Source organism: Equus quagga, chromosome 19 (assembly GCF_021613505.1).
Source record: "Equus quagga isolate Etosha38 chromosome 19, UCLA_HA_Equagga_1.0, whole genome shotgun sequence".
NCBI lineage: Eukaryota > Metazoa > Chordata > Mammalia > Perissodactyla > Equidae > Equus > Equus quagga.
The window spans coordinates 4715736-4742853 of NC_060285.1; the positions used below are offsets into that span (position 1 = coordinate 4715736).

General features: G+C 55.8%; 1 protein-coding gene across 2 annotated transcripts in view; it reads right to left on the reverse strand.

The window, feature by feature from the left end:
- Window positions 1-3514: 3514 nt before the first annotated feature.
- FBLN1 (fibulin 1) overlaps window positions 3515-27118 on the reverse strand; it is an 83977-nt gene continuing 60373 nt past the window's right edge. For both annotated transcript variants that reach the window (XM_046646014.1, XM_046646013.1), the window contains exons 15-17: window positions 26861-27003; window positions 24650-24781; window positions 3515-3824 (exon numbers count right to left, since the gene is read on the reverse strand). In XM_046646014.1, coding sequence (XP_046501970.1) covers window positions 3685-3824; window positions 24650-24781; window positions 26861-27003 — 415 coding nt within the window. In that variant the 3' untranslated portion in view covers window positions 3515-3684. The remainder of the gene's footprint in view (window positions 3825-24649; window positions 24782-26860; window positions 27004-27118) is intronic.

Here is a 27118-nt window from a genome sequence, read left to right on the forward strand (position 1 = left end):
CTTTTACAAACTCTTCTGGAGTTTCGCTGCCTCCTCCGCTTGTCCACACTAGTTCCTAATAAAATGTGTGTTGATTGAATAAAGAATGTCCTCTTCAACTGTATTTGTGATGAGAGCACTGTTTCTCGGGAACCTGCTGTGTAGCAGTTCTTGTGCTGTGCGTTTACGTAATCACCCCCTTTCGTCCTCACAATGGCCCCTGGGCGTACATGTAATTATTTTCATTTCGTAGTAGAGAAAAACAAGTCTCTGAGACATTAAGCAATGTGCCTAAGGCCACACAGCTCATAAGTCGCTGGATCTAAATTTGAACCTGCAAAACCCACAGTTTTTGAATGTTAAGTTGAATAGCTCATCAAATCATCATTTCTTCAAAATGCAAATTGATTTTGTAAAATGTTAGTGGTAGAACCCACAGGGCGGGTCCCCTGGCATTCACTGTAAAATTCTTTCAACTTTGCTGTATGTTTGAAATTCTTCATAGTAAAATATTAGGAGAGAAAAAATGCACCGTGGTTTTCAGGTGTTTTTTCACGTGAACAAACTTGAGACCCTTGATGGGACTTAGAAGAGTGGCTGACCTCTTTGGTTTCTAGGTGGTGGGGTGGGGCTGCCACCCTTAACACTGGTCCCTCCAGGACGCCAGGTGACTCAGGAGCTCCTGCCACAGGCTGCGGCGCTCCTCCGAACATTAGAGTGGGTTCCCTTTATTCAAAGCAGCCAGAGCTTTCTGGTAGAACATTACAGCACCAGACCTGGAAACTTCCTTCCAGGTTTCTTCTACTATGAGATCTATGAATGATTCAACCTGGTGTCTGTATGTGTTTGCCTTCTCATCCTGCTTATAAATTGCTTTCCCTTTAGCGATTCTCAATTATTTTGTTCTAAGGCTGCAATTAAGAAGGATCACTGTTGTCGGGGGCCCAGAGGCGCTGCTAGCTCCCACCAGCTGGTCCCCTAATACAGCCGCCGCTGGGCCCTGACAGTAATTACTTTGCAAGAATAATGGGATACTTATCGGTCTGTCAAGTGTCCAACTTAGAGAATGATATGAAATATGAAAAGTTAGGTTTGTGTGTAATTTACACAACTGTCTATCAGTCGCTTACGGATGATTAAAAAAAGAAATGCAGAATTAAGAAGATGCCTGGCTTCCTGGAGTGCATTCGTGTGGCTTGATTCACAGTGGCAACCGTTATCATCATCATCATCATCATCATCATCATCATCATCATGTTACTTTCAAAGATGAATGACAGTAAGCTCTCACACAGGCAGGCAGCCCTTTACAGCTGCAAAGGCCTTTTGGGCTCGGCATCTCCAGCGCTGCTCGCTGCTGTCTAGGGGCAGGGCAGCTGGGCAGGGCTTACTGGCTCCACTTTGCAGATGCAGAAACTGAGGCTCGGCAGATGACAGAGACTTATGCAGCTAGCTCCCGCCAAGGGGAGGTTTGGACTCGGCCTCTCCGACTCTGCATCAGGGAGGGCCGGCGCCTGGCTCCCTCTCTTCCCCTTGCTTCTCCCCCACGCAGCTCTCCGCCTCCCCTCTGCCGGCTTCCACGCCCATGCCCCTCCCTCAGGAAGGGCAGATTGGCCAGCTTGGGTCACGTGTTCATCTGAGAGCCAATCAACGGCAGGAGGTTTGGCTCTGCCCACCAATGGCCGCTCCTATCCTAACGCCCATTAAGAGTATGGGAAGGGTCCTTTCTCAGAAGGCGTCAGCGCTTCTGTGTTCCCACCCCATCCCCGCCCAGGCCTCAGGAAGGATGAGGCTCCCAGACGCCTCCCTCTCCAAGGGCATGGGCCAGGAACTGCCTGGCTCCTGCAGACTTGGTCCTCAAGCTGCAGGTGGGAAACGGGAACCCTATGTGACCTCATTTCCTGCCCCTCATCCCGAGGCTTCCATTCTTGTGATCATACCCCAGGCCCCTCCCTTCCCTGTCCAGACCCCAGTGTGCTCTCCTCATCCCTGGACCTGGGTCCCGGACTGTCCAGCCCCACGCCGGTTCTTCCCCTTCTAATCAGCTTAAGATGCCCAGGCCCCAGCAGGCCTTGTGCCTGGCTGCCCAGGCCTGGCTTTGACCGACCAGTACCCCAAATGAGTGCCCTCAGAAACGCTGGGAGTTCCTCAGGGTGGTTAGAGACCATGTTCTGCAGAGTTGGAGCAGTGCTGGCTTGAACTACCAGAACACCAGCCACACTGAAACCCCAACCACTGAGGGGGGACGTCCCACATGTGGGCTGAGACTCAGCCACTGCCAGGATCCAGGCTGCTGGGCTGAGCTAGGGCACGGGAGGAGAGCGGCTCTGAGATGTGAACGGGATGCTCCAGAAGATGGGATGAACCCAGGGCAGGATGTGGAGGAGAAGCGTGTGTGGAAATGAAGGGCCTGGGTGCTGAATCCCTGTGGGTCCAGGTGGCTTCAGGGCGTGGGGTGCTCTTGGCACCGCCACCAACGCTGAGGGTGGTGACGGTACACCCCATAACTCCAGTCTGTCCACATCTCTTCTAACACAGGGTTTTAGAGAGGAAAGGAGTTGGGAGTCTGATAAACTGAATTTGAATCGTTTCTTTGTCTCTGGAAAGTTGTGGGACTTTGCACAGTTGAGTCCCTCTCTCTGAGTCCAGTTTGCCCGTCTCTAAGCTGGGCATGATCAGGCCCCCCGCTGGGTTGCCGGGAGGAACAAATGAAGCTCCACATGCCAAGTGCATGGGACTCCGTGCACATGGGGGGGGCTCTCCTTCCTGCTGAAGAGAATCGTTATTTCTCCCCAGCGATTTCTAGAGGGGATCAGAATGCCCACGAGGGACACTGTCAGAAGCGAGAGTTCTGTGCCCTGCCTAGTGGGGCACCGCATGTGCTGGAGCCACACCACTCAGACGGTGGGCCTGGGATCGGAAATGCTGTGGGTGGGAAGCTGGTCCACTACACACACTGGGCCCCACCCCAGAGCCTCGGGAGGCTGGAGGGTCTTTGAGAAGGCCTTGGGGGACACTCCCAGGCCCTCTGCTAGTGGGGAGCCCCTGTCTTGAAAGATTCCCGTGCAGAGGCCATCGGGAGGATCACAAAGCTGTTTATTTTCCCACCTATGATAAGAAAAGACGATGCAGGGGGCAGAGCACACCCAGCCATTCCCCTGGAGCATCCAGGGGCCACACACACACCCAACACGCTGTGTCTTTACCAAGGGATTTTTCTGTTTCAACAGAACTGCAATTTACCTTCTAAGCACTCCCCAAGGCATTGTGTGTCATGCTGCTTCGGGCAGAATTTGTCTTACCTGATGTTCTGCAGAATTGGGCACACAAGATCTGATTTTAGCAAAATAAGCACCAAATGTCAAATGTCATACAGTCAGGGCAAGAACCCGTCTTCTTCTGGATTTGGACTAGCTGTCCCCTGACAAATGTCTTCCTTTCCTCAGTCCTTAGCAATGCCTGGCCCACAAGCAGGGAAAGGGGAGCAAAACTGAACCTTTGCATTAAAAAACAAGCAAGGTTTTCAACCAAACAGTTGAGTAATTGGACTCATTATTTAAACACCAAAATACATCAGATGGACTTATTCCTCTGGCCCAGCTTAACACATGTCAGCCTTATACTACAAACAATACATAAAATCAAGAAATGTCTGGGTGGTACAACAGGGACAGGGCGGAGTTGTTGGCAGCAATGACTTGGCCCTCAGAACCAGTACTCAGAGACGAAGATGTGGACATTGACGACATTTCGGTGGGACACGACACCCCCGACCACGTAGTTCATCTCCAGCTTGAGGACGGCGTGAAATGGGCCCACGATGGGCCGCACTTGGCGCACAACACCTGGGGAGAGAGCAGAGGTGTTCTGGAAGTTAGCAGGGACCAGAGCAATGTGGAGATCTGGGAAATGACTTCCCTTGAGGAGTTTCAGAGCTGGAAGGGGCCTTAGGCCTCATTAAGTCCCACTCTGAGCCAGATGCTAGAGTCCCCTGCATAGCACCTCCCTCCATGCCGTCACCCCCGGGCTCTGCTCCCCCTCCAGGAATGAGTGACATGACACTGAGTTCACTACGGTCTTTCCAGCGTGCACACAGCTCCGATTGTGAGGAATTTGTGCGTGTGGGCTTTGGGGTCAGGTGGCTGTGGGGTCAGTGCCAGCTCCTGCTCTCTCCGAGCCTGGGTTTCCTCCTCTACCACCATCTACCTGATAGGATTTAAGAGCCTAGAGAAGGGCCTGGCATGGACCAGATGTCCAGTAGACACCTGTCCCCTCCCTCCCATGCACTGTGCCCAGTTCTGACCCTTGGGAAGAAACAAAGCAGGTGCCATCCCTGCCGTATTGAGGATTGCAGTGGGGTTCTGGAAGCCCTTTATATGAGCACAGAAGTCCCGGCTCCCCATGGGACATAGCCCTCACTCTCCGCGCCTCTGTGGCGGGTGACACCTAAGCTCATTGTTCAGTGTCTGTGGTAACAGGTGAGCAAGAAGCAGCTCAGGGGACAGAGGCTCAGAGTGGGTCCAGCCTGAGGCAGAGACGGGCCAGGGCAATCAGGAGGACAGGCGGCAGAGGGGAGACAGGCGTCGGTTTTGGGGAAGCAGAAACTTGCTGTGTGAAGCTGCTGGGGGTGGCAGGAGTTCTGCCTGGGCCAGGGTAGGGACCAGGCAAAGGCCATGACTGGTGGCCTCCCCTGTGGGGGCTCAGAGCACAGGGCTCAGCTTGGTCAGGGTGGAAGAGGGAGCAACCCCAGGCGTTCTACGGCGGGGGAGCAGGACTGGGTGGTAAGAGTGGGTCCCGTAACTCTCCCCAAACCTGTGTCTGGCCAGCTCTGTATCTCCAGGCCAGGCCCTGCTGGCCCTGCCTTGCCTCTGCAGGGCACCCAGAGGCTCACAGAGAGAAACCCCCTGCACCCTGGGATGAGACAGATGGGGCTAGGGTAAGCGTTATCATCCTGGCTGGACTGTGGAGAGACTGCCATCTTTTCTGGGCCTCAGATTCCTCAGTGAGAAAATGATGGCACGTGACCCTGGGCTTCTGCACCGCATGATCCAGACGCCCTAGCACAGCGTCTGCCAAAGGTGTGAGCTCCAGCTGTGCAGGGCGACCTCCCCACCAGACCGGCGGACTCACGTGCATTCACGCAATCCTCAACAGCCACCAGGAGCTGTTCTCAGTGATACAAAGAAAACTAACAGAATCTTGGTTTCAAAGCCAGTGGAGGATCGAGGTAAAGTCCTGTGCTCTGATGGAAGTCAGCAGTGTCCAGCAGGGGAGAGAACGGAGGTGAGGAAGGCTGGGGGAGTCAGGAAAGACTTCTTGGAGGAGGTGACCTTCCCTGCAGAGGAAGCAGCACTAGCAGAGCCTGCAGGCTGATCCCCAGAGCCCGGCGCACAGCAGGTGCCACCAACAGCTGCTGACATTTAGGAATGAACGACCTCCATGGCCCCTTCTCCATCCCGCCTGCTCTGATATTAAGACTTGCCCGAAGTCCTGTGGGGCGGGGGTGTGCTGGAATTGCTGAACAACTGGCTCTCTGGTTGTACCATATGACAATTTCCATGGCCGATTTCAAGCCACCAACGGATGTCATTGAAGGCGGGGTTGGGAAGAGCGCATAATCAGCAGGCCTGGCACCCCACTGCAGGGATGCTGGCAAAGAGCAAGCGTGCAGCCTACAGGCCCACGACTGCGTGTTGAGGAATAGCCACTGATTGTTTGCGGTGTCAAATTGCTGATTCCAGGCTGGTTTCTGCAAATTGCCCCGCCACAGACTTAGCAAATGTGCACAGGGGCCCTTGGCGCCCACTCTGCACTCAGCAAAGGCTCGGGGGCGACTGAAAGGTCGCGAGGGCCTCCCGCATCAGCGCTGGTTCCCAGTCAGGATCACCAAGTTCACGCTCAGAAGGGGAATTTGGGTGCGAGGCCCCTCGTTCACTCCCTGGGCTTATGTTTCAAAAGTGAAATGCCCAGCAGCCGGGGTGGAATTCCAGGCTATTCTAAGCAAACAAGGGCTTTAGCTCTGATGGCGAGACAAGCACAGGCTTCTGCGGGCTGTCAGCAGCCTTTCTCTACCCCTATGCCTCGATGACATGGCAGCTCTGTCCTGTTTGAATGCCCACGAACATCTTCAGGTCCCACCTAAAGACATGGGCTTATCACCACCCTTGGTTTTCCAGCGGCCCCTGATGACCGTGCCACTCCTGCCTGCCCCTCCCTGGGCACAGTCTGGGCCAGGTCAGTGTGGGCTCCCCTGCGGCTCCTCGTGGGGAGAATGGCCCCATGCTTTCCTGCCCCCTCGTGCCCCCAGCATCACCTTCTCCTCTCCCCAGGCCTGAGACCAACAACGGCGCTCACCGGCCTCAGTGGCCTGGGTTACCTGCTGAGCTCATCCATCCCAGAGGCAGAGAGCGTTCCTACCCTTCCAGTGCTCAGAGGAGTTCAGGGGGCTCGAAGGAAGGGAGAGAGGCTGGGGGAGCCTGAGAACTATGCTGGACAGGGAGCAACGGAGGTGGAGAGTACACTTCTGCAAGCTCTGACCAGATATATATTTCTACATATCATTATTATGTTTATATAGCATATAATTAATATCATTATATTTATACAGCATATAATTAGGATATATGCTATACAAATATATAATTATTATAAATACAAAATATGTTATTACTATAAAATACAAAATACATAAATGTTTATTTAAAATATATTAAAAATCTAATATATAAAAATATTATTATACATAAAATATATTATGTATTTTAAATTTATATAAACTTTTACACATATCTATATATTTTATTTAAATATATGTTCACATAAATTTATGTTAGTATTATACAAAATGTATAATTTATATATCATTAATATATAAAATATATCTACTATAAATTTTAACGTAAAATATAAATATTGCAAAATATTACGAGATAATTATATTACCCACACATGCACATTTAAATACAGATTCTTTGCTGCAGGTGGGACTTTAATAGCGTCCACAGTCCGGAGCCACAGAAGTTTCTGGGCGACCCTATGTGTGCAGGCACTGGGCTCAATAAGCATGTAGAGAGAATGATGGGCTGTCCTGGGTGGGCTCAGTTGGGGACAGGGAGCAGAGAGAAAGTGCTGACGCAGGAGCTGGGCTCAACAGGGAACAGGAGCAGGACCCCAGAAGAGTTATTTAACCTTTCTGAGTCTCAATCTCCTCTTCTGTGAAAGAGGGATTAAAAATAGTGACCTTCAAAATTAGAAACAAAACGAACAAGGGCCATCCTTCTTCTCCCTCCGAAACGACCAGTGGCTCTCTAAGAGTGTCCCCATACTTAAATGTGAGCTGATTTTCAGTTAAAGGATGGCTGAATTCTTGCATGATTGAAAAATAGAACAAGAGTTGAGTATCTTTATTGGATGGATTTTAAAATTTTATGAGAAAGGAAAGCTCTGAATGTGTCGAAAATGTTTGCATCCAAATACGTCACGTCAAGGGGCTTCACAAGGCTCAGTTTCTGTGATGTAAGGACCAGAGCTCCACGCCGTGGCTGACTGTTCAGATTCTAAACAGCTAAACGGTGAGACAAAGAAACACGAGAGGAAGCAGAGGGCTGCGGAGCGAAAAGGGCATTGGGAAGCGGGGGGAGGGTGAGGCTGAATTTCGGATGCAGGTCACATTCACGGCCTGGATTTCTCAGGATCTTTGCATTTAACAAGAAAAACTATTAAGGCGGAACAAATAGGCACGCTGCAAGGGTTAAACGAGAAAGAGAAATCGTGTGAGTGCACACAGCCGGGCTTGAGGAATGTGCCTCCCTTGCCGCCCTCCAGAACCAGCTTCTCCATCCCTGCCCTCTGACCTGAAGTCCACATTGAATCTCCAACTCCATCCACAGCCCTAGTGAACCCAGGGCCCCCTTTCTCAGGCCAAGCCCATTGAGTGGACCTGACCACTACTTCATCAGCATAGCCACACTTCCCTGGAGCTCTGGTTTGGGTGAACATGTTCCCTCCATTCCTAGGAGAGTTCAAGCTTGAGTTCCACCTCCTTGTCCTCACCTTGACTGAACCCAGGCTTTCTCCAGATATCACTTCTTTCTTCACAGCTTTCCTACCCATCCATCCATCCATCATCCATCCACCCATCCTTCCATCATCCATCATCCATCCCTCCTACATCCATCCATCCATCCATCTACCCATCCACCCATCCATCCATCCATCCATCCAACAGTGCTTACTCTGCACAGGGGACGTTAAAGGAAGATTCCACAGAGGAACTGACTTTAAATTGGATTTTGAAGAATAAGTAGGAGCCAAGGAAGCAGGTAGGACATGTGCAAAGCCCAAAAGTATGAGGGTTCAGGCAAGTTCTGGGAACAGTATCAATCTAAGGGTGAGACAGGCAGATGAGGCTGAGGAGGTGGTAAAGGGCGTCTCCAGGGACCTCACACCTCGTCAGTCTCACAGAACCAGGAATTTGGGTCAGCAGTCTCTTGGCTCCCTCCTCACCACAGATTCTAGACCAGCGTTCTTTCAGAACCACCAAAAACCTTCTTCATGCAGGGAAACAAGGGAGGGAGGAAGGAGAGGAACTCTTGCTGCCCATCATATGTGGCATCGCGAACATTAGAAAGCCTCCACCAAGGGTCCAATTCCAACCATCCACTTGATCCTACAGACATGTAGCTGGCATCTGCTGTGTGCCAGGTCTGGGGACCAGCTGGACTGCTCATGTCCTCTTTTGTAAAGGCTTCCCAGCCCCCATTTGTGTCATCTGGTACCTGGTCTCCCTTGGCTGTAACACTGCATCTGCCCATTGCCGGGATCCTTCACGGTTGGCTCCCTCTTCAGGGCAGGGTCTGCATCGCATTCATCTCTGTCCCACCATTCCCAGCCAGGGCCTGGGCAGGACACATATGAGCTCCCATCATGATTATTGAGTGGGATGAAGGCAATGGAAGGACGAAGAAGGGGAGAGAAAGGGAAGGAAGGGGAGGGGAAAGAAGAGACATCAGTCCTTAGGCCCCCACGATCTAGGAAGGAAGACAAAGCTGTCCTCAACGAAAGGGCAGCCACTGAGAGCTCTGAGAGAGCAGTTTTATTCAGAATGACCACTCTGGCAGCAAAACGCAGGAGAAAGGGAGAGGTGCATTTCCTTCACATCTGCCTTGTCCATCTCACCTGCCGGGGTGTTTACCTCCCCAGCTTCCCAGAGCCTCAGACAAAAGAAAGGCCACGGTGCCGAGTCCAACAGTGTTAATCTTCCAAATCTCCTCCTTGGCATTTCTGCTTCAGGTCTCAGACGCTGCTGGTATTCCTCGGCGTGTCTGTGCCTCTTAAAGATATAATTAAGCCTTTTTTTTTCCCTTTGAAAAATGCAGGCCCCCTCGGGCACTTCACCTTCATGTCTTGTCTCTGCTTCGTAAATTGCAGCTGATATGCGGGGACCCAGGAGGCTGACACGGCGCACACGGGTCCGGTGGGGAGATCTGTGTCGCCTCTTGGGGTCTGTGGTCTGCATTCCTGTCTCCTGAAGCCATCCCCCAGCTTCTGCTGGTCGGGTTGTGTTCGATTGTCCATCAATGTTTTGAAAGGATGAAAATCAGCCATGGGGCTCTCTGCAAGAGTCTTATGTCTCTGACAGGCGACACTTCTTTATCAAGAGACCTGGGGTCGCAGCCATGGGTTCCCATGTTGGTTCCTCACTGACCAGCAGTGTGACCTTGTGCAAGTCACTGTCCTTTCTGAAGTTCAGCCTCCAACTCCAAAGTCCTGTGATTCTAACTGACAAAGTGCTATGGTGTGGACAGGACTGTCAAAAAATATTTTAACAAACAAGATGATGAATCAAGAGGCTGCGTGATATCTCATACTGGTGGAAACTAACTGTGCTTTTTAAAAGACAGAGATCTGAGTTAGAAAAGGTCGAGGTGGAAAGCCACACGACAACATCACAGAAAGAATAAGACGCTATCTCCAGCTGCAATCAGGGTGCAGTGTCATTTGCTTTCTTGGTTGACGCCAGTCTCCCCACTGCAGTGTAAGAGGCCCACGGCACTGTCTTTCTTGGCCACTCCTGTATCTCTGGTTCTTGGAACATAGTAGGTCTTTGGTCCTACTTTGTACCTGATGCTAGAGGCACTCAACCAACTGTTGTTGAGTGAATGAATGAACTAAAGATCAAAGCAGTAAGCACAAGTGGAAAACTATCACCCAGAAATGAAAGTGTTAGGAAAGAATGGACGAGAGCCAAAGGTCACTGAGTTTCCAGGCTTTGACCACCTGGAAGGAGAAAGATGAGAAATAAGGGGCAGGCCTCACTGTCTGGCCTTGGGGGCCACCATGCAGAGCCATGGGCAGCGAGGAAGGTGGAGTGTGTGCCTGTGTGACAAGGTGCTGGAACAGAGAACCGGGGAGCTCAGAGGAGACCCACGTGGTCTTACCAAACACAACCATGATGGGCAACCAGAAAGAAGCAAACCATCAAGCAGACCTCAGTCAGTTGTGCTTGATAGAAATATGACCCCTGAGGCTGGATTAACAGCACAGACCAAAGGCAGAAAGGAAACATCAAGAGCATGAAGGACTACCGTCAGCACTTAGAAAGCGAAACACCAGAGTGTGGATGGGCTGGGAGCAAGGGGCCCGCAGAGGAAAGCGGACGGGGACGGACGACCCCACGTGCCCGCGGCCTCCTCCCACAGCGCTATGGAGGAGAGATCACCACCTTCCCGCCACCAGGGAGGAGAACGTCCCAGACCACGTGCTCACAGGCCATGTGTTCCGTCCAGATGGGACTGACCCCAAAGCCAGGCTCTTCCCATCCCACCGCATTTGCTCTCTCCTCACAGTGTAACGTGATTGGAGGAAACTTCCAGAACATACTGCCCTTGGCCTAGTCATAAATATAGGGCAAAAATGGCCGAAAGGAATGATAGAGTAACTACACCAGTAATTGGCAGGGAAGGAATGGAGCTCCTGAACCCCTCTCCTCTCCCCTCGCTCTGCAAAACAGCCAGGTAGGAGCTTGGAAGGAAGGGGGACAGGTGTCTGGGCCACATATTTAAAATACCAAATGGCACTCAACATGTCCCAGCAGAACTCATCATCCCCATTTCTCGATGATTATAAATGTGCTCCCTCCCCAGGGCTCCCGTAAACCAGACAGTGTGGCCGGCGCAGCTGCAGGCAGCCATATAAAGGAGGCAACCCCCCAGTCCACCTTTCCCCGTGGGGAGAAATATGAAGAGAAATGTCAGCTCTCCCCTGCACCTTGCTGCCTCCCTCCCCGACGTGGTAACCAACGTTTCTGCAGCGCTCTGTCGTTGAAAGCCCACTCCCGTCCACCGTCTCTTTCAAGCTCCTCTCCATCCTGCTCCGTGGTCCACAGAGAGGAAACGAGGCTCCGTGTGGGGAGGTCAGTGCGGAACATCAGGGAGCCCGTGAGCAGCAAACAGCCCTTGAACCCAGATCCCGGGCCACCGCCCCTTCCCCAGCTGAGGAAGAGAGGGCCTGTGCAGCTTTCCGGAAGGGATCTGCCATAAGATGTACCTACTTGTACCGAAATATGTTGGCCAAAAATACGACTGCGATAGGAGGGGTGAGAAATCATTTTCTCTCCTTCCGTGTGTCCTCCCGCCGGAATCAGCCCCGCTCACCACCTGCGGGGGGCCTTCCCAGCCCCAGACTCAAACCTCTCCAGATGCCCCCACATGGCAAGTCAAATACCCTCCCACCTTGTGCCCCTAAACCCGCGCCCTTCTCCCAGGCCCCCGAGAACCTGGAGTCGTCCCCAACAAGCCACCTGCCTCCACCCCTCGTGCTGCATCGTCACTAAGGCTGATGACTTCTATTTTATAGTCTTAGCCTCTCCTCTCTGCTCCACCCGCACCCCCACCCCCGCCTCCGTGCAGGCCTCACTGTTTCTGTAACACCTCCCTCCTCACCCCCACGCACCCTCCCACTGCGGCCAGAGCTAGCCTTCCAGAACGCATATCAGATGCAGGGTCGAGTTGCGGCTCCGCTCAAAATGCTTCTCACTTAGCCTGCAGCTCACAGCAGGTAAGGCACACCTTGGCCCCCGTTGTCCTGTCCAGCCTGATTTCCCAGCACACTCTCCTCCAGCCATGCTGAATCCCTCACAAGGCCCCCAGGATGAGCAAAGGCCACGGAAAGCAGGATGTGTACAAGCCTTGCTAACATGACTTGACTTGGAATTGAAGACCCAGGAGCACCTGTCCTGCCCTCTGCTTTCCAGGTGCTAAGGCTACATTGCCTCCTTCTTCAGAGGCCATCAAAGCCCTGAGGGAGTAAGAGGCTGCCCCGCACGAGGCTGGTGAGTGCAGAATGGGCTGGGAGCCAGCGCCCTCTCTTTATTCACCGGGCGGGCGAGCAGGGAGCACTAGCTCGCTCTGGGCTCGCACTGTGAGGGTGCTGGTTACAAACACTGAGCAGCGCTGGTCCGGGTCCTCAGGGAGCTCTCGGCCTGCTGGGAAAGGTGGACACCTGACGGGGCAGCAGAGGCCGGGAAGGTAAGCAAGGTGCCTCGGTGGAGTAGGGAGAAGCGCTCACCCGGGACCGGGCACCGGGCGCTCGTGGAAGCTTCACCAAGGAGTCAGCCTGGAGCTAAACTCTGAAGGACAAGGTGGCCTGGCAAGAAGTAGGCTGGGGAGGGGCTCGGAAATGCAGAGAAATGCAGATGCAGAGAAATTTCAGGACTGGGTCGGGCACCGGGCACCGAAGAGAAGAGCAGGACTCCGCCCTGCACAAGGTCACCCAGGAGGGTCAAGAACCCCACATTGAGTCCCGACATGCCGCGGGCACTCCTAAGTCATGCCACCTAAGCCTGGAGCCTCCTCTGTGCCTCAGTTTCCTCACCTGGTGATGGGGACAGTCACCCACAGCGTTGCCAAGAGGAGCATATATAACTTGCTGGAAGAGTACCTGGCACACAGCAGGGCCACCGGGGAGCTAGCTGTCAATGTGACGACTGTGATCATGGGGACCGCTATGTGGGGTTCTCAGCCTTGGCCCCGGATGGAACACTCCTAGCAGAGTCCATCTGGAAACACCCGCCATCGAGGCTGCAGGAAATGCTGTCCGTGACAGTGGGTGACAGTGGCTGTCTGAGTCCTTTATGTATTTACGGTTGTCAGGTGAGGCCAGAGGAAGATTCTTATCACCATCAGACTCTTTTTTTTTCTAATTTTGCACAACATGCCTCTACTGCTTTTTAAAAAAGAACAATTTATGAATGTGCCCTGTGATCAAAGGCTTTTCAGAAGGGGCCTGACAGTAGCAGCAAGAGGGCCACAAATCATCCTGGCTGGACACAGATGATCCCCGGGAGGCCTCGGGACAGGCTAGGAGGCTGCTCTGGGCTCGCTTTAACCCGTGGGGACCCTGAAAGTCAGCAGGTGCGCGTGATCCTGCAGCTTCCCTGGTGCCAGGTTACCTCCTAGTGAGTGTCGCATGCACATACACACGTGTGCACACATGCAAGAAAGAAAGACAAGCTTGGGGGGCACAGAAGGGGACACTGCACAAATGAAGAGAAAGTCACGCAAAAACTCACAATGCCACGACTACCATGCCCTTCCCACTAGCATGAGCATTTCTCTGACCCCATTCACGGTAGATCTTCTAGAAGGAGCTCCCAGCACCGCCTCCAGCGCTCCCACTGCAGGGCATCTCCCCTCCGCCCTGCTCCACCTAAATGGCCTCGTCCAGGTCACCACCGGCCTGGGTGTTGCGACGTCTGACTAGACTCAGCAGTGCTGACACGGCTCACTGCCTCTCCTCCTGGAAACACCTTCTCCCCTTCCAGGACATCACTTCCAGGACACCGTGCCAGGCTCACCTCCTCGCCCTCCGGCGGCTCCTCCTCATCTCCCCGACCTCTGAGCATGGAGGCCTCGGTGCCCGTCTCTGGCCTCCTTTCTTCCCCATCTACAGGCACTCCACGGCGAGCTCGTCGGTCTCGGGGCTCTGACCGTCACCCACATGCTAACATCTCTCAGACTCATTTACTCTACTCCGCATCCCATGTGTGTCTGAAAAGCACCTCAATCTTAATGTCCAAAGTGCACCCCTGACTTCCCCAAAGCTACCCTGTCACAGCCTCCCCGTCTCAGCTGACGGCTACCCCGGGCTTCTCTTCTTTTAGCCAAAATACATGGGGTCATCTGACTCCACCTCCAACTCCTCAGGAAAATGTGGCACACCTTCCAACCACGTCCTGAGCCTGTCTGTCTCTCATGCCTTCTGCCGGACCTAGACTGTCGAAGCCACCATCATCTCCAGCCTGGATCACGCAATTGCCCTCAGCGTCTCCCCGCTTCTAGCCTCACCCCAGCACCGAGAGGGAGCCTTCAAAACGTTGGGTCATCTCATCCATCATCTCAAAACCCTCATATGGCACCCGCCTCACTCAGCGGGAAAGCCAGAGGCATTACAATGGCCTCGAGACCCGGCCTCATTACCCACCACCTCAGGCCTCTGCTCCGGCCACTTGGGCCTGGCCTCTGCCCCAGGGACTTTGCACGTGCTGTTCCCTCTGCCTGGAGCTCTCTTCATTCTGATCTCTGCATGGATCATTTCCTCAGCCCCTCAGGTCTCAGACAGAAGTCTCCAACCACCAGATTTAAAGTTGCTCCCCGGCCCCTGACCCTGCCCTCGCCCACTCCTCTGCTGCCCTCTGCAGAGCACGCGCCTCCACCTGACAGTGTACACGCTGTACTTGTTTCCTGTCTGCTCCTGCCCTCTGGAACCAGACGCGTACGAGGTAGGGACTCCTAGCTGGCTGACTGGAGCACCTTTCACTGTGACACGGAGCATATTGCTGGGAAGGGAGCGATGCCGTGGCCAGGCTCAGCCAGCCGTGTGCCCATGGGACTCCACAGCCTGGAGAAGACAGCAGAGGCAGGGGGACCAGCAGGTCTGAGGGGCAGCCCACATGCGACACATGGGTCCAGGCTGCAGGCTGCTGTGAGGCTATAGGAGAAGGGCAGCATCTCGGGGTCCCAGGACCCACAGCTGGTCTCGATAGGGGGCCACAAGAGGGGCCTCTGTCCCGCATCGTCTCTGGACTCAGCCTCCAGGCCTGGCCCAGCCCTGCCCACCAGCTGTCTGATGGCCTATCTTCACCCACCAACAGCATCGCTGGAATACGCCCCTGGGCAGGGCACGGGGCTGGGCCCTCTGGGTGACCCAAGGGAGGATGACGTGCTTCTTTCCCACCTCTTGTCCCCTCTGCGCCCTCCCCGACATCCTCCATGACACCACGACACCTGTCCTGCTGGAGCTGCCTTTGACCTGCTCAGCATGCCATCTGCGTCTTCATGCACCGGTGATCCACAGCCCCGCCGACTCGGGCATGTGTCCACAGGGACCAAGTAGGTACGGGGGTGGGCATTCACAGATGCCCACCAGGCCAGTGAGTCTTCCAGCCCAAACCTGATGGCTGCCATCACCCGCCCCCCGCCAACAAGGCAGGCGCCTTGGGTTTTGTGTCCTTCCATCCTCCTGCTGGGGCTGTGACAGTCCCACCTGTGGTGACACCATGGTGCACGAACGCAGAGCTCATCTACCACACGCGTTTGCCGTGTCCTCTCATCTCAGCCGCATCACAGAAGGCTGTCCGGGTGGCGAGGGGGGCGCTCAGACCCCAGCCCAGCGTGGCCAGGCTTGGGCCTCGAGCGCAGGGGCCTCCTCCCGTGCTGTCCTCCCCACCAAGCCATCTCCTCCTTCCCTGAGGTGGGCGCCGAGGGGGCTGCTGGCTGGGGCTCAGTCCGCAGGCTGCGTGGGGGCATGGGGGTGGCGTGCCCGTGCACACGGCCCTCTTAGGCTGAGGCCCTGGGCTCTGGACAGGTGCGGTCCCTGTCACTGCGGGTCCAGCTTGGGCCAGGGGCCGGGAGGTCTCAGTGCTGCCCCATGTGCTTCACGCAGTAGGTACTCAAAGCAAGGCTGTACCCCCTGGACCCCGCAGAGCCCTCTGAGAGTCCAGCCCGAGGCGGGGGCACCCTCGGGAGGGGGTTGCCGGCTGTGTGACTGGGGTGGCCTCTGAGAGTTGCTGCATCTGTGAATGGGGGTCCAGAGCCCTCTGCATGGGCGTTGGAGGGATGGGCGCTGCCGGTTCAGAACCAGTACACGTTAGGGCGGTGCTGGGCTGACGCCCTCGCTCCCTGTTCCACGTGGACCCGGCACAGGGGGCTCAGCAAAAGTCTGTCCTCCTCTCATCCAGCCTCGTCCCCTATGAGAGACCCCACCGCAGCCCTCGGCCCCCTCCCCTGCAGCCACATGGCCAGCCTGAGGCGAAGTCACCCACAGCCCATCCCAGGCCTGGAGGTGGCCGGCCGTCACCCTGGGAAACGGCTTGGCTGCTGGCCAGGGTGTGGCCCCGGGTGATGGGGCTGTGCCTCCTGGAGAAGAGAGGGCGCCTAATCCCGGGATTTGCCGTGAAAGCCGGGACCTGGCCAATCACTCAGCACCGGGCAGGGGCGGCTGCCCTGTTGTTTTTAGGTGGAATTTCTGAATCTCATTCGTAATGTGTACTGATCCTGGGCCAAGCCTTCTGGATCAGGCTACAGGACGGGGTCAGCAGTGCAGATTTAACCCCTTAGGTGATCATTTAAAGAAGTGATCTGGGCCCTGCTAGCTGGGACGAATGATGGTGACTCGAAGCCAGATGGCTGGGCGAGCAAGCTCTCTGCTTTGATCGAGGCCTCGCCTGGCCAGGGGGAGAGGTATAACTAAGTCAGTATCTTTGATCGTAAGCTCTTATACTGGGGCTGCCGTGTACAGCTGAGTAGCTTGTGCATTGCACACAGATGAGGCTGTGAATGGTATCCCCCTAGGGTTTTGCAGTGTACAACATATTCAACTGTACTCGGCAGCCCTGCCACACACCACTTCTCTCTCCCTCTGAGACATTAACAGGGACGGAGCCCACCACTGAAACACAAGCACTTTCCGCTGCAGGAACTCAGACGGCAGAATGCTAAGGAAGCTAGGAGGCAGCTTCTTGAAAGCAGGATCTCTGGCTTGGATATAAAATTGTTCCCCAGACCCCAACACAGGGGCTGGCATGGAGTAGGAACCCAGGAGGTTCTTGTTGAATGAATAAGATAATTCAAGGATGACAGAACCTGGGAGACGTGACGTCCGCCGTCCTGCTGCAGGCTGGGCCTGACTCGCCCACCCAGGCCACGAGACATGCTTGTCAGGTGGCTCCCAGGTAGCTGGGCCCACTTTGGGGCGCACAGTCCTGTCCCTGTCCCCTGTATTTCACTCTGGCCTGTTGTTCCCTCGGGAGGCTCCGAGCTCTCCCAGCGCTCCAGCACCGTCCGCTCCCTCCCAGAGGCTCATTTACCCCCTAACAACCTGCTGAGCTACGTTAAAACGTGCACACGCCCTCCGGTCCTCATAGCCTGGCAAGGCAAATATTACTATGGTAATTGTGCTGAGAAGAAAACTGAGGCTCAGAGAGGTAATGTGACCCACCTGAGGTCACACAGTTAGAAACAGAGAACCAGAATCAAGCCCAGAACGTCGCACCCCATGTTCACCAGTTGGATGCAGAGACTCAATCATGTTTTGCCCCAAAAGGGTCCCCGCAACCATTGATATTTTTCAAAGGGTAAACTTAGAGTAATAACCCATATACATTCACAGATGAAATTTAGAATGCTATTTCAAAATGTGAAAGTTTTTAGTTACCTTTATGAGGGGGTGTGAGGGTATCATATGGAGGTGTCAACACACTGGTCAAATTCAGAGGCTCCCGTGTCGTGCTTCAGCACAGACGACGTGGGGGGGGGCTGCTGAGCCCCTTTTCGTGGAGAAGGGGGGCTCTGGCAGTGCTGCCCTTCTGCACACCTGCCATGCGCCAGGCACTGTCGGGAGCTCCCACATGACCCTTTCATCTAATCACAGTGACGGGCGTCTGTAAACAGCGCCTGTCGCTCCCAAATCTAACACAGGAAGCCATCTCTCCAGTGTGCCGGGCCATCACCTGATCTCCACTCATTCAGACTTTTCTGAGCGCAGGACCGGCTGCCACGGTGTCCAGTCCACTGGGCCCATCCAAGAAGCAAGGACAGGAAGACCTCAGTTTCTTAGGGACCCGAGGGCCCTCAGAGCCGCCTGGGAGGATGGGAGTGTAGGGGACAACAGAGAACAGACTTGGCATCTTGCAGACCTGCTGGCCAACTACAGCTCCGACTCACTGGCCGTGGGGCCCCGGGCCAGCACTTCCTTTTCTTTCTTACATAAACAGTGATGCCAGCCTGGGCTGGGGGTGGTGGGGTGGGGGCCCACGAGGCTGTGCAGGGACCTAACAGTGTAGAGCTCATGAGGGGCTCTGTGCACAGGAAGAGTCATCGCACACGGGACACCAGGCAACTCTTCCACTCCCAAGCAAAACGGTGAGCAAAAGCTCCAGGCCCTGTCCCTGGGCCCAGGGCGGCCTTGGACTGGAGACATGAGGCCGGGCCTCCAGACCCTGGGGCTGTCCTTTCTCCAAGCCAGTGAGTACAAAACATCTCAGAAATGAAACCCTGTGTATGTGCACACACTCGGCTCCATCCCCACGCACGACTACACACTTAGCCACACCGGTACCTACACACCCACATACACTCACATTCAGCCAGCGACACACACATACACACACGCCACACACACATGAAGTCAGACCAGAGGGCTTTCCCAGAAACAAGTTCATAAAGTGGAGTGGGGTCTGAATTCCTTTCCAGGTTTGCAGGTTATAATTAAAACACATTTGCAGCCAGAGAGGGTCCTCCGCAGCCTGCACACGATCCCTCTAAACTGCAGCCCACCCCAGCATCTGCCTGAAGCGGGTGCGGCTCGGCCCGGCTGAACAGCCCTCCCCTGCAGCTCCGGACCCCCGCCAGCCCCACCGTCGGCAGAGGGGGAGGAGGCGGGCCCAGGGCTCCTGGGCAGCAGCCCCTGGTGCAGCTGCCTGTGAGAGCAAAGCGAGTCAGCAGCGGCCAGGTGAAGAAGCAACAGAAAGGATGCTCCAGGACCCCGTGCTCACCCCCAGCACCTCTTGACCACACAGACTTGGCCTGAGCTCCATGATTCGTGCAGGAGTGGTCGTCTTGAAGCTTCAAGGCTACCCCTTTATGAGTAAAGAGCCCTCTTCAAGTCCATATGGTCAAGAGGTGAGGTTCAAAATGCCACCATGCTGAGGGAGGAAACAAGTCCCGGAACATCCCTCTCAGATTTTTCACCTGGCTAGTGCCACCCAGCCCAGGTGCCACCTTCTCCCTGCATCCCGCCCTGATTTACCCAGGCAGCCCGGGCTGTGCACCCACGGCACCTCTCACTGTGCTCTCCTGTTACTCTTGGGACCCTCAGCCTCTCTAGATGCAGAGACTGCATCCTCTTCACCCAGCACATAGCAGGTGCTCCAGAAGCACCGTGGAATGGGCGAGCCAGTTAACTGATTAGTCCCAGTGCCCTCCAGGCCTGCCCGCCCCCTTGACCACTGCGACTTTCCATGGCCCCGAAGCTGCTGCCATCCCGGAGCCTGGTCACCTGGGAGTGAAGCTGGTGAGGCCAATGTTAGCTCTCACTGAACTTTCCCACTATTTAATTGGAACGGGAGGAGAGAGGCAGTGCCTGCAGAGACACGGGGGCAGCTCAGGGCAGCAGCTGCACCTGACAGCTGCTCCCCACTGAATGAAATGCATAAGAAGTACGGATTGCTTACTTCCAGGATCTCGGAAGCCCGAACACGGGGACTCTCGCCTCCCAGTTTAAGTGACAACACTAGTGATGATCTCCTGAGGCCCAGAGCTGACACCCTGGGTAACTAACGCTGATTTGTTCTTTCGTGCTCATCTGTGTTTTAATAAAAGTAGAGCCTTCCTGTTAACTATGTAAAAACCAAAAATCAAAACTGCCTGCTCCATCGGGAGGCCAGTTAGCAAACCCATCTCCTTATTTCAGTTTGCTTTTGGGCTGGTGGAGCTGACTAGTAGCTTTAGGGCTATTTTAATTATTAGTATTTATAAGAGATACCCATCAATACAGTTGAATTGTATGAATCTCAACTCACACGCGGGGAGCCAGATGTGGCTGACTCCTCTCGAAATGGGGAAGCTGAGTTACATAGCCGGCAGGGGCCTGTGTGCAGCATCACGGTGCCATCGCATCCTATCGGTCCATTCTTGCTGGGGAGGTCTCAATGCTGCAGAAGGCGGTTCCCCGCTGAGCCTCTGCCATTGGGGCATCCGCATCTTTTCATCATGGCCTTCAGTAAATATTCGATCACGTCCTGCATGTCAACACCTGGTGGGGAACCCAAAGTCCCAGCTCACCAGGGGCTCACGCTCCACGTGGTTGATGTCACAACGCTCCCTGCACGGCCTCAATTTCACGTCACGTCTGTGTGACAGGAGGGACTGCCTTGCAAAAAGCTGCTGCATCAACCCTGTCGGGTACCACGCTGGCCCCAGGATCAGGCAGGCCATACACAAAATTAACCAGTGCGTCCAAAAACCACCTTTGGCTGAGAACTTGAGTTCCTCTTGGCTTTGGGAGGTTTTAACAGAAACTTTGGCAAAGCTGACACTCAGTATACGTGGATTTTTTTTCCCCTCCTTAGAAAAATAGGGAGTTAAAAAGAAGTGGTCTGCGGGGGCGTGGCAGGGAGGGCAGAGACTCAGACACCGGCCGTGGCCCAGAGGGCTGGGGAGCCAGGGGTGGCCCTGGCTGCTGGCAGCTGATAATAAACAGCCTGCGCCCATCGCGGCCAGGGCTCCCGCCATTAGTCAGCTCTGAGGACCTATTATCTGAAAGACCCCTTCTTGAGGACCCCCTGATTACAGCTGGACCCTGCAGAGCGGAGAATGAACCCGGAGCTGGCTGAGGAAGGCTTTGTAGTGGCCCGAGAACACCTCAGGCATTCATAGAGCATTTCTGCACAGGCCAAAAACGCACTCTTCATTTTTCCCTGACAGCCGGTACAGAGGAATGCACGCCGACGGCTGGGCCGGGCGGCACGGAGCCAGCAGGCTCCCCCGCTCCGGAGTCGCCTGGATCCCCGCAAAGAGCTGGCTTTTAAAGGAAACACTAGGGGCAGGCCCAGCCCTTTCAGGTCCTTAGTCTGCTTGGGGCACTTTCTTCTTCTTCTGTTATTTTGGGGAAGGTGAACTCAGCGGCCGCGGGGTCCTGGCGGCTTGGACACTGGGACACCTGCACGGTCAGCAGCTTGGCCCCATCAGCACAAGCCGTCTGTGGGCTCCCGCTCTGGGTGGTCGGGGAAGATGGGGCTCTGGGCCAGCTCTGCCCTCAGCACCGAGTGGCCTCGGGCAAACCTCCTGCCTTCTCTGGCCCTTGCTCTCTCATCATTAATGGGCATACTCCCCGCATTGTCACAGGGTTGTGGCAGTGTGTCCCCGCTCCTGGCACTCACTAACTGTTAGTCGCTCCTCCACATGCGTCGGGACTCAGCTCAGACCTCACCTCTTCCAGGAAGCCTTCCTGACCCTGCGCCCAATGTCCACACAGGGCGTGGCCTAGAGCGGGCAGGTGTTCGGCCAATGCCTGTGAGCGGGGAGGTGTCCTTTCCGGTGTTGCGGGCAGCCTGGGGCTGCGTGGTGCTTCTCACTGGGCCAGGGCGCAGCAGGTGCGAGGCTAGAGGAGCCCCGAAAACACTCTCTCCCTTTCTGCCGACATAAAGGGTTTCTGTCTAAGGTGTTGCTCACAAGGAGAACTCACTGCCAAAACGAGTTGGCAGCCCCCGCATCCCGGGCCCTGCGGTTTTTCAGTTGCTCAGTCTTAGGGGGTCATTTACTCAGATCCGTTCTTTGCCCAAGGAAGACAATCCCGGCTGTCCCTGGAGGTATTTGTGAGGACCGAGCTGGGATGCGGGGGTGAACATGCTCAGCGACGGTTCCCAGGCTGCTCGCGCCCGGGCTCGAGTCCAGCAGCAGAACGATCCATCGCAGGCCGACAGGCCCAAAGCTGCAGCACCATGCCCGTGTCCAGGGCCGGCATGTGCCAGGATGGCCACCCCCAGAGGCCCGGAACTCCTGGGGTACACAGAAGTTATTTGGGGCAGAGGAGGAGAGGGAAGGAGGTGGGGATAAGGATGCCCAGGGAAGAGACACCAGGCAGCAACCGGCGGGTAGAGACAAGAGCCCAAACCAAAACACGGCCTGGGTCCCGCCCCAGCGAGACCTTGCCCACTCTGGCCTTGGTCCTCCACCTGGGGATGACATTGGCAAACTCCAGGAGCCCAACCAGATGGGACGTCCTGCAAACACACGGACAAGTGGAAGAGGTTGGGCCCACCCGGGAGGACCACAGGCAGGACAAAGTCCCAAGGGCAGCCTGGGCCCTCCCCCACGCAGCACCAGCCTGGAATTCCAAACACCAGAGCCCACACCGACCAAGCGCAGGGAGGAGAAGCCGCTTGTCTCCGAGGCCTCAGCCGCATTCCATTCTCAGGAAGCGCACGCAGGGATGGCACCTGTGGTCCCCTCACACCCAGGGGCTCTGCTCCGTTCTCCACTCTGCCCTGGAGTCACCGTGAGAAGAATGGCAAGCCCCCTCGCCTCTCTGGGCCTCAGTTTCCTCCTCTACCAAAGAAGGCGTTGGGAGAGGTGATCTCCAGGAGCATCCAGGCTCTGACACGCCAGGATTTTCCGCCCCACTGGATGGGAAGCCGAGAAACGGGGACTCCCAGATTGGTTCTGTTTGGAGTACAGATGCGGCTGCAGAAAAGTGCTGGTAGGCACTGGATCTGGGCCCGGCCACTGCCCAACCGCCAGGCTAGGCTCACCCCAGGAAGGATTTAGCTGGGAACTGAAGGCACAAACACTGCAGGGAATGCACCCCCAAGAGAGCCCCGGTCTCTCTGTGCATGCTGGCCTCAGCACCGTGCTTTGTCGATCTGTCTGTCTGTTTATGTGGCTGTCTCTCCCCTGCCGGAACGCAAAGCCCTCAGGGGCCGAGGCTGTATTGTATTTGTGCATCTCCGTATCCACACCCCCTGGCCCAGGACCTGGTACAGATGGGGCTCAGGAAGAGTGCAGAAATGGAAAGAACGGACGAATGAATCAGAAGGTGATGGTTCCCAGCTCCTGTGGTTCCAAGAGCTGAGAATTACCCCAGTGTGGGCCGTGTTGCAGCCACACCTGCAGGGCCAGCATCAAGCACAGGGCTGGCGGGAGGTGGACTTCTGGGCGCAAATGTCATCAGGCTGCTCACCCCGACACCCACCCAGGCAGGACAAACCCTTGACCCTACCTCCTCCTGCCTGCCCTCATCCCCAGGCCCCTGAAGGTCCCTTAAGTGTCTCTTCACCCAACCATGGGGGAAACCGAGGCCAGAGTGGGCAGTGACTCAAGAGCAGGCAGCGAGTTTTATGACTGCTGACAAGCCAACTGCAGGCCCTCCCCTTGGAATCCCAGCCAGGGCTAATGGACCATTAATTGTAATTAACTCATTATTCCTGCTGCCAACTAGGGGAGGAGGAGGCTGGGGGTGGGTAGCCCCCAAATGACTCAGTCATGTTTACAACGTGCAAACCCATTTAAGAGCTTGTAAAGTCGCTATAAATGGCTCTTTGGCAACAGAGGAATAACGATTGCCCGCCTCCAGCTGCCAGTGTAGCAAGAGTCGGGGTTGGGGCGGTGGGGACCCCGGTTCTGAGATCCAACAGCGCCACCTAGAGACCATGTCCCAAAACGCTCTGCTGGGGCCAAGCGCGCGCAGGCCCACGACCTCAGAGAGCCGGGACCCTAAGAGACCACGAAGCCCACTACCCCGCATCCACCGCGGGGAAACTGAGGCCCAGGTGCGGACAGGCCTGGCCCTCGTCTTCTCAGCTTCTTTGAAAATGCTCAGAGTCTAAATCTAAGTCCAAAATGGCAGATGGTATTATTTTCATTCCCCACAAACTTAAATTCTTTAGAAGGCGACAGTTCAGGAGAGGTGCTGTGAACGACAGTGACGGGAACAGGGCTTCTGCGGTCTGCTCCCTCCCTCTAGACGAAGTTCACGGAGCCTCCCAGACTCACCTGCTCCTCCGCCAGGGCCCTGTGGACACGCTTCGCCTCCCTCGGCCCCGGGTGTGCATCTCCAGGGGAGGCTCCCGCAGGCCCAACAAGCACAGGGGCTGTGTGCATGTGTGCGCCATGACGCGACCTCAGACCCCTTACTGACTGCCACGTGGGGAGGGGACAGTGACACAGCAAGGCGAGCCAGTTCCGGTGAGACCAGGGCGCACGCAGCTCCTCTGACTCCCCCCTTGCTACTCCTTCCGTTGGGCCACGAGAATAAAAATTACATTAGCCCCTACTGCCTGGGGTGCTGTGCCCGCCCTGGGACAAGCATTTCACCTGCGGGATCGTGTCTGAAATTCAGGGTTGTGAGATGCAGCAATATAGTGGCACAGCCAGGGGCACGTCCCAGGCAGGCTCTGCCACCCTGGGCACTCTTGGTGCCGGGACTGACTGGGGGGTGTGGGGGTTCCAGCTGGGCCCTGAAGGACGGGTGGGGTCGGCTTTAGGAAGGGGACTCAGATAGGAGCTGGGCTGGTCCCAAGAGGTTTTCCTGCCCGACTGGCACAACAGGCCCTGGCCAAGCCGTTGGCTAGAGGACAAGGAGGCGTCGGGACACCTGGATGTCTCCGGCCACTCACCCACAGTCATGCCGTCCATGTAACGCTTGATGATGTCGAAGGAGTCCCGCAGGTTCCCTTCCGTTATGTCGAAGATGATGTCGGCGTGGTTGGCAGGATACGCTGGCGTGATGGCCCGGAGAAAGATGATCTCTGCCAGAGAGAAGCTCAGCATGGAGAGGGCACAGCACCCAGCCCGCGGAGCCCGGGCACGCACCCTCAGGGAATGAGACCCCAACACATGGCACCCCTGCACGGAGAAGGTGGAGGGGTCCTGAGGGGCCACAGATCATAGCCTCCATTTCATCAGTGGGGAAACAGGCTTGGAGGGATTTTGGATCTGCCCCGTGGTCAGGGAGCCAATCAGTGGCGGTGCCAGCACTAAGAAGTAATTAGTAATCAGTCATGAATCTTCACGAAGCTGGGACAAAGGGGAAAGGACCTGGATGAGGGGACAACAGGAGAGAGCTCAGAAAGGGCAAGGGAGCAGGCTGGTCTGCCCCACAGTGACACGGGTCAGACAAGCCACTTCTCAGGGTGGGCTGGGCAGTGTGATGGCTGCGTCCATCTCCTAGACTGCCTAACATGAAGAGGGGCAACCTGCCCTCGGCTGAAAGCACGTGGCCCCAATTCTACTCCAGCTTTGGATGATCTTGGGGGCGTCCTCTCTCTGGGCCTCAGTTTGCTCATCTGTAAAGTGAAGGAGGCAGCCTGCCAGCGCCCACTAACGGTCCTTTCACCACTAATGGTCGAAGTCTGGATTTCCTGGGTCGAAGATGCTGACAGTTGTCTCTACCACGCCCATTTCCCTGTAGAACCAACTCATAGATCAGCACCGGCCAAGAGGCCACAAAACTGGCCGTTAGGGACGTGGGAAGGATTCGTCTGTGGTTTGGTGGAACCCGTCATTTTGCATAAGGCAAACACCAGTCAATGATTTTCTCCGATCCAAGTCCGTGCCACCCCCCCCTTTTCTAGAGGAACAGGTCAGAGAGCGGAGAGCCAGGAGCCACCTACTCCTTCAGGCAGCCACGTCCTCGGGGAGGGGGGGATCTCCTGCCCCCACCACCCCCACGATCAGGTTTCGTGTTCTGGAACGTGCTCCTGCATTACCCTCAGGGCCCTGGCATGGTATGTAGACACAGGGCAGTCATGCTGGCTCAATTGTACGTCTCCCTTGAGAGGTCAGGGGGCTCCTTCTCCTCACTGCGTCCCAGAGCCTGGCCCCCACCTGGCACATGTCAGGTTCAGTCTGTGTTTGCTGAGTGAATCAACCATGACGAGCCCCTCTGAAGGCCACAATGAAGCATCCGGAGAGGAAGGGGTGGCTGGAGACCACACCAGCCCTGCACGAGAGCTGCACACCCCGGAAGCAAGGCGTCCCGAGCAGCACCGTTCCAGAGCCCTCTGCTGGGCACCGGCAGCATGCTGCCCCAGCCCCACCCTGGTGAAACAGGTGCTGTGACGGCAGGTCCACACAGCAGGCTGGGAGCTGCCTGCAGGGCGGGGAGGGCTCGGGAACACTGACCACTTTACTCCTGGGCTCCCTGGACCCCGTCTAGCCCCTCTAGTCTCTCTGCTCCTCGGTCTCCAGGTGATGTTTCTGCATGCAAATATCATTAGGTGCAACCTTTAAAGGGTCCCAAAGCCTTGGCGTTTCAGCCCCAACTCCAAGTTCAGGCTCTCATTTATCCTTTCAGCCCGTCGCTTGCCAAGTCTCTACCACTCCAGCCAGGAAAACCTGACCTAGCTCCTCAAATGCCCACACTCCCTCCAGACCTTTCCAGATGTGTTCTGCTCTGCTTCGCATCCTCCTCTCTCTGTGCTCCCCACTTTCACCAGATTACCTCCCAGTGAGCATTCGAGCCCCAGTGTGGAAGTCACTTCCTCCTGGAGGCCCTCCCTGACTCCCCAGTGCCGGCACAGAGCCAATGCTTGATAGCTATTTGCTGAATGGCTGTTACCCATGAGAAGAGACCCCCGGCACCAAGAGCCAGGACTGGGCCAGCGTGGTGCTGTGTGGTCTGGGGATGGAGGACATGCGGGGGTGGGGCGAGGTCTACATTTCCAACCCCAAATCCATGTCTTACCAAGGAATGGCTTTCTCGGGCCAAGCATCAGCTCAAGCTTTGGGAGGCCCCAAAGGGGGCTGCCTCTCAGGGACGCCTCTCTAGATGAGAGCCTCCCCTGGGACCTCCATGCCAATTCCGGGCCGTGGGAGTCAGCACTCACCTTCAGGGCGGGTGAACTCGCGGAAGGTGGGCAGCGAGACGACGGTATGGGAGATGGTGTGCACCGGGTCCAACACACAGGTGACGTCATTGGGGCGGCAGGACTTGATGCAGCGGACGGTGTCTGTCTTCTCTTGGCGGAGCCTGGGGGGAACCACAGCACAAGAGGCGATGGGAAAGTCAGAACCACCACTCCCACAGAGACCGAGGTCCAGGGAGGAGCAGCAGGTCGCCAGGCCGGGAGCTCCTGGCCCAGAGA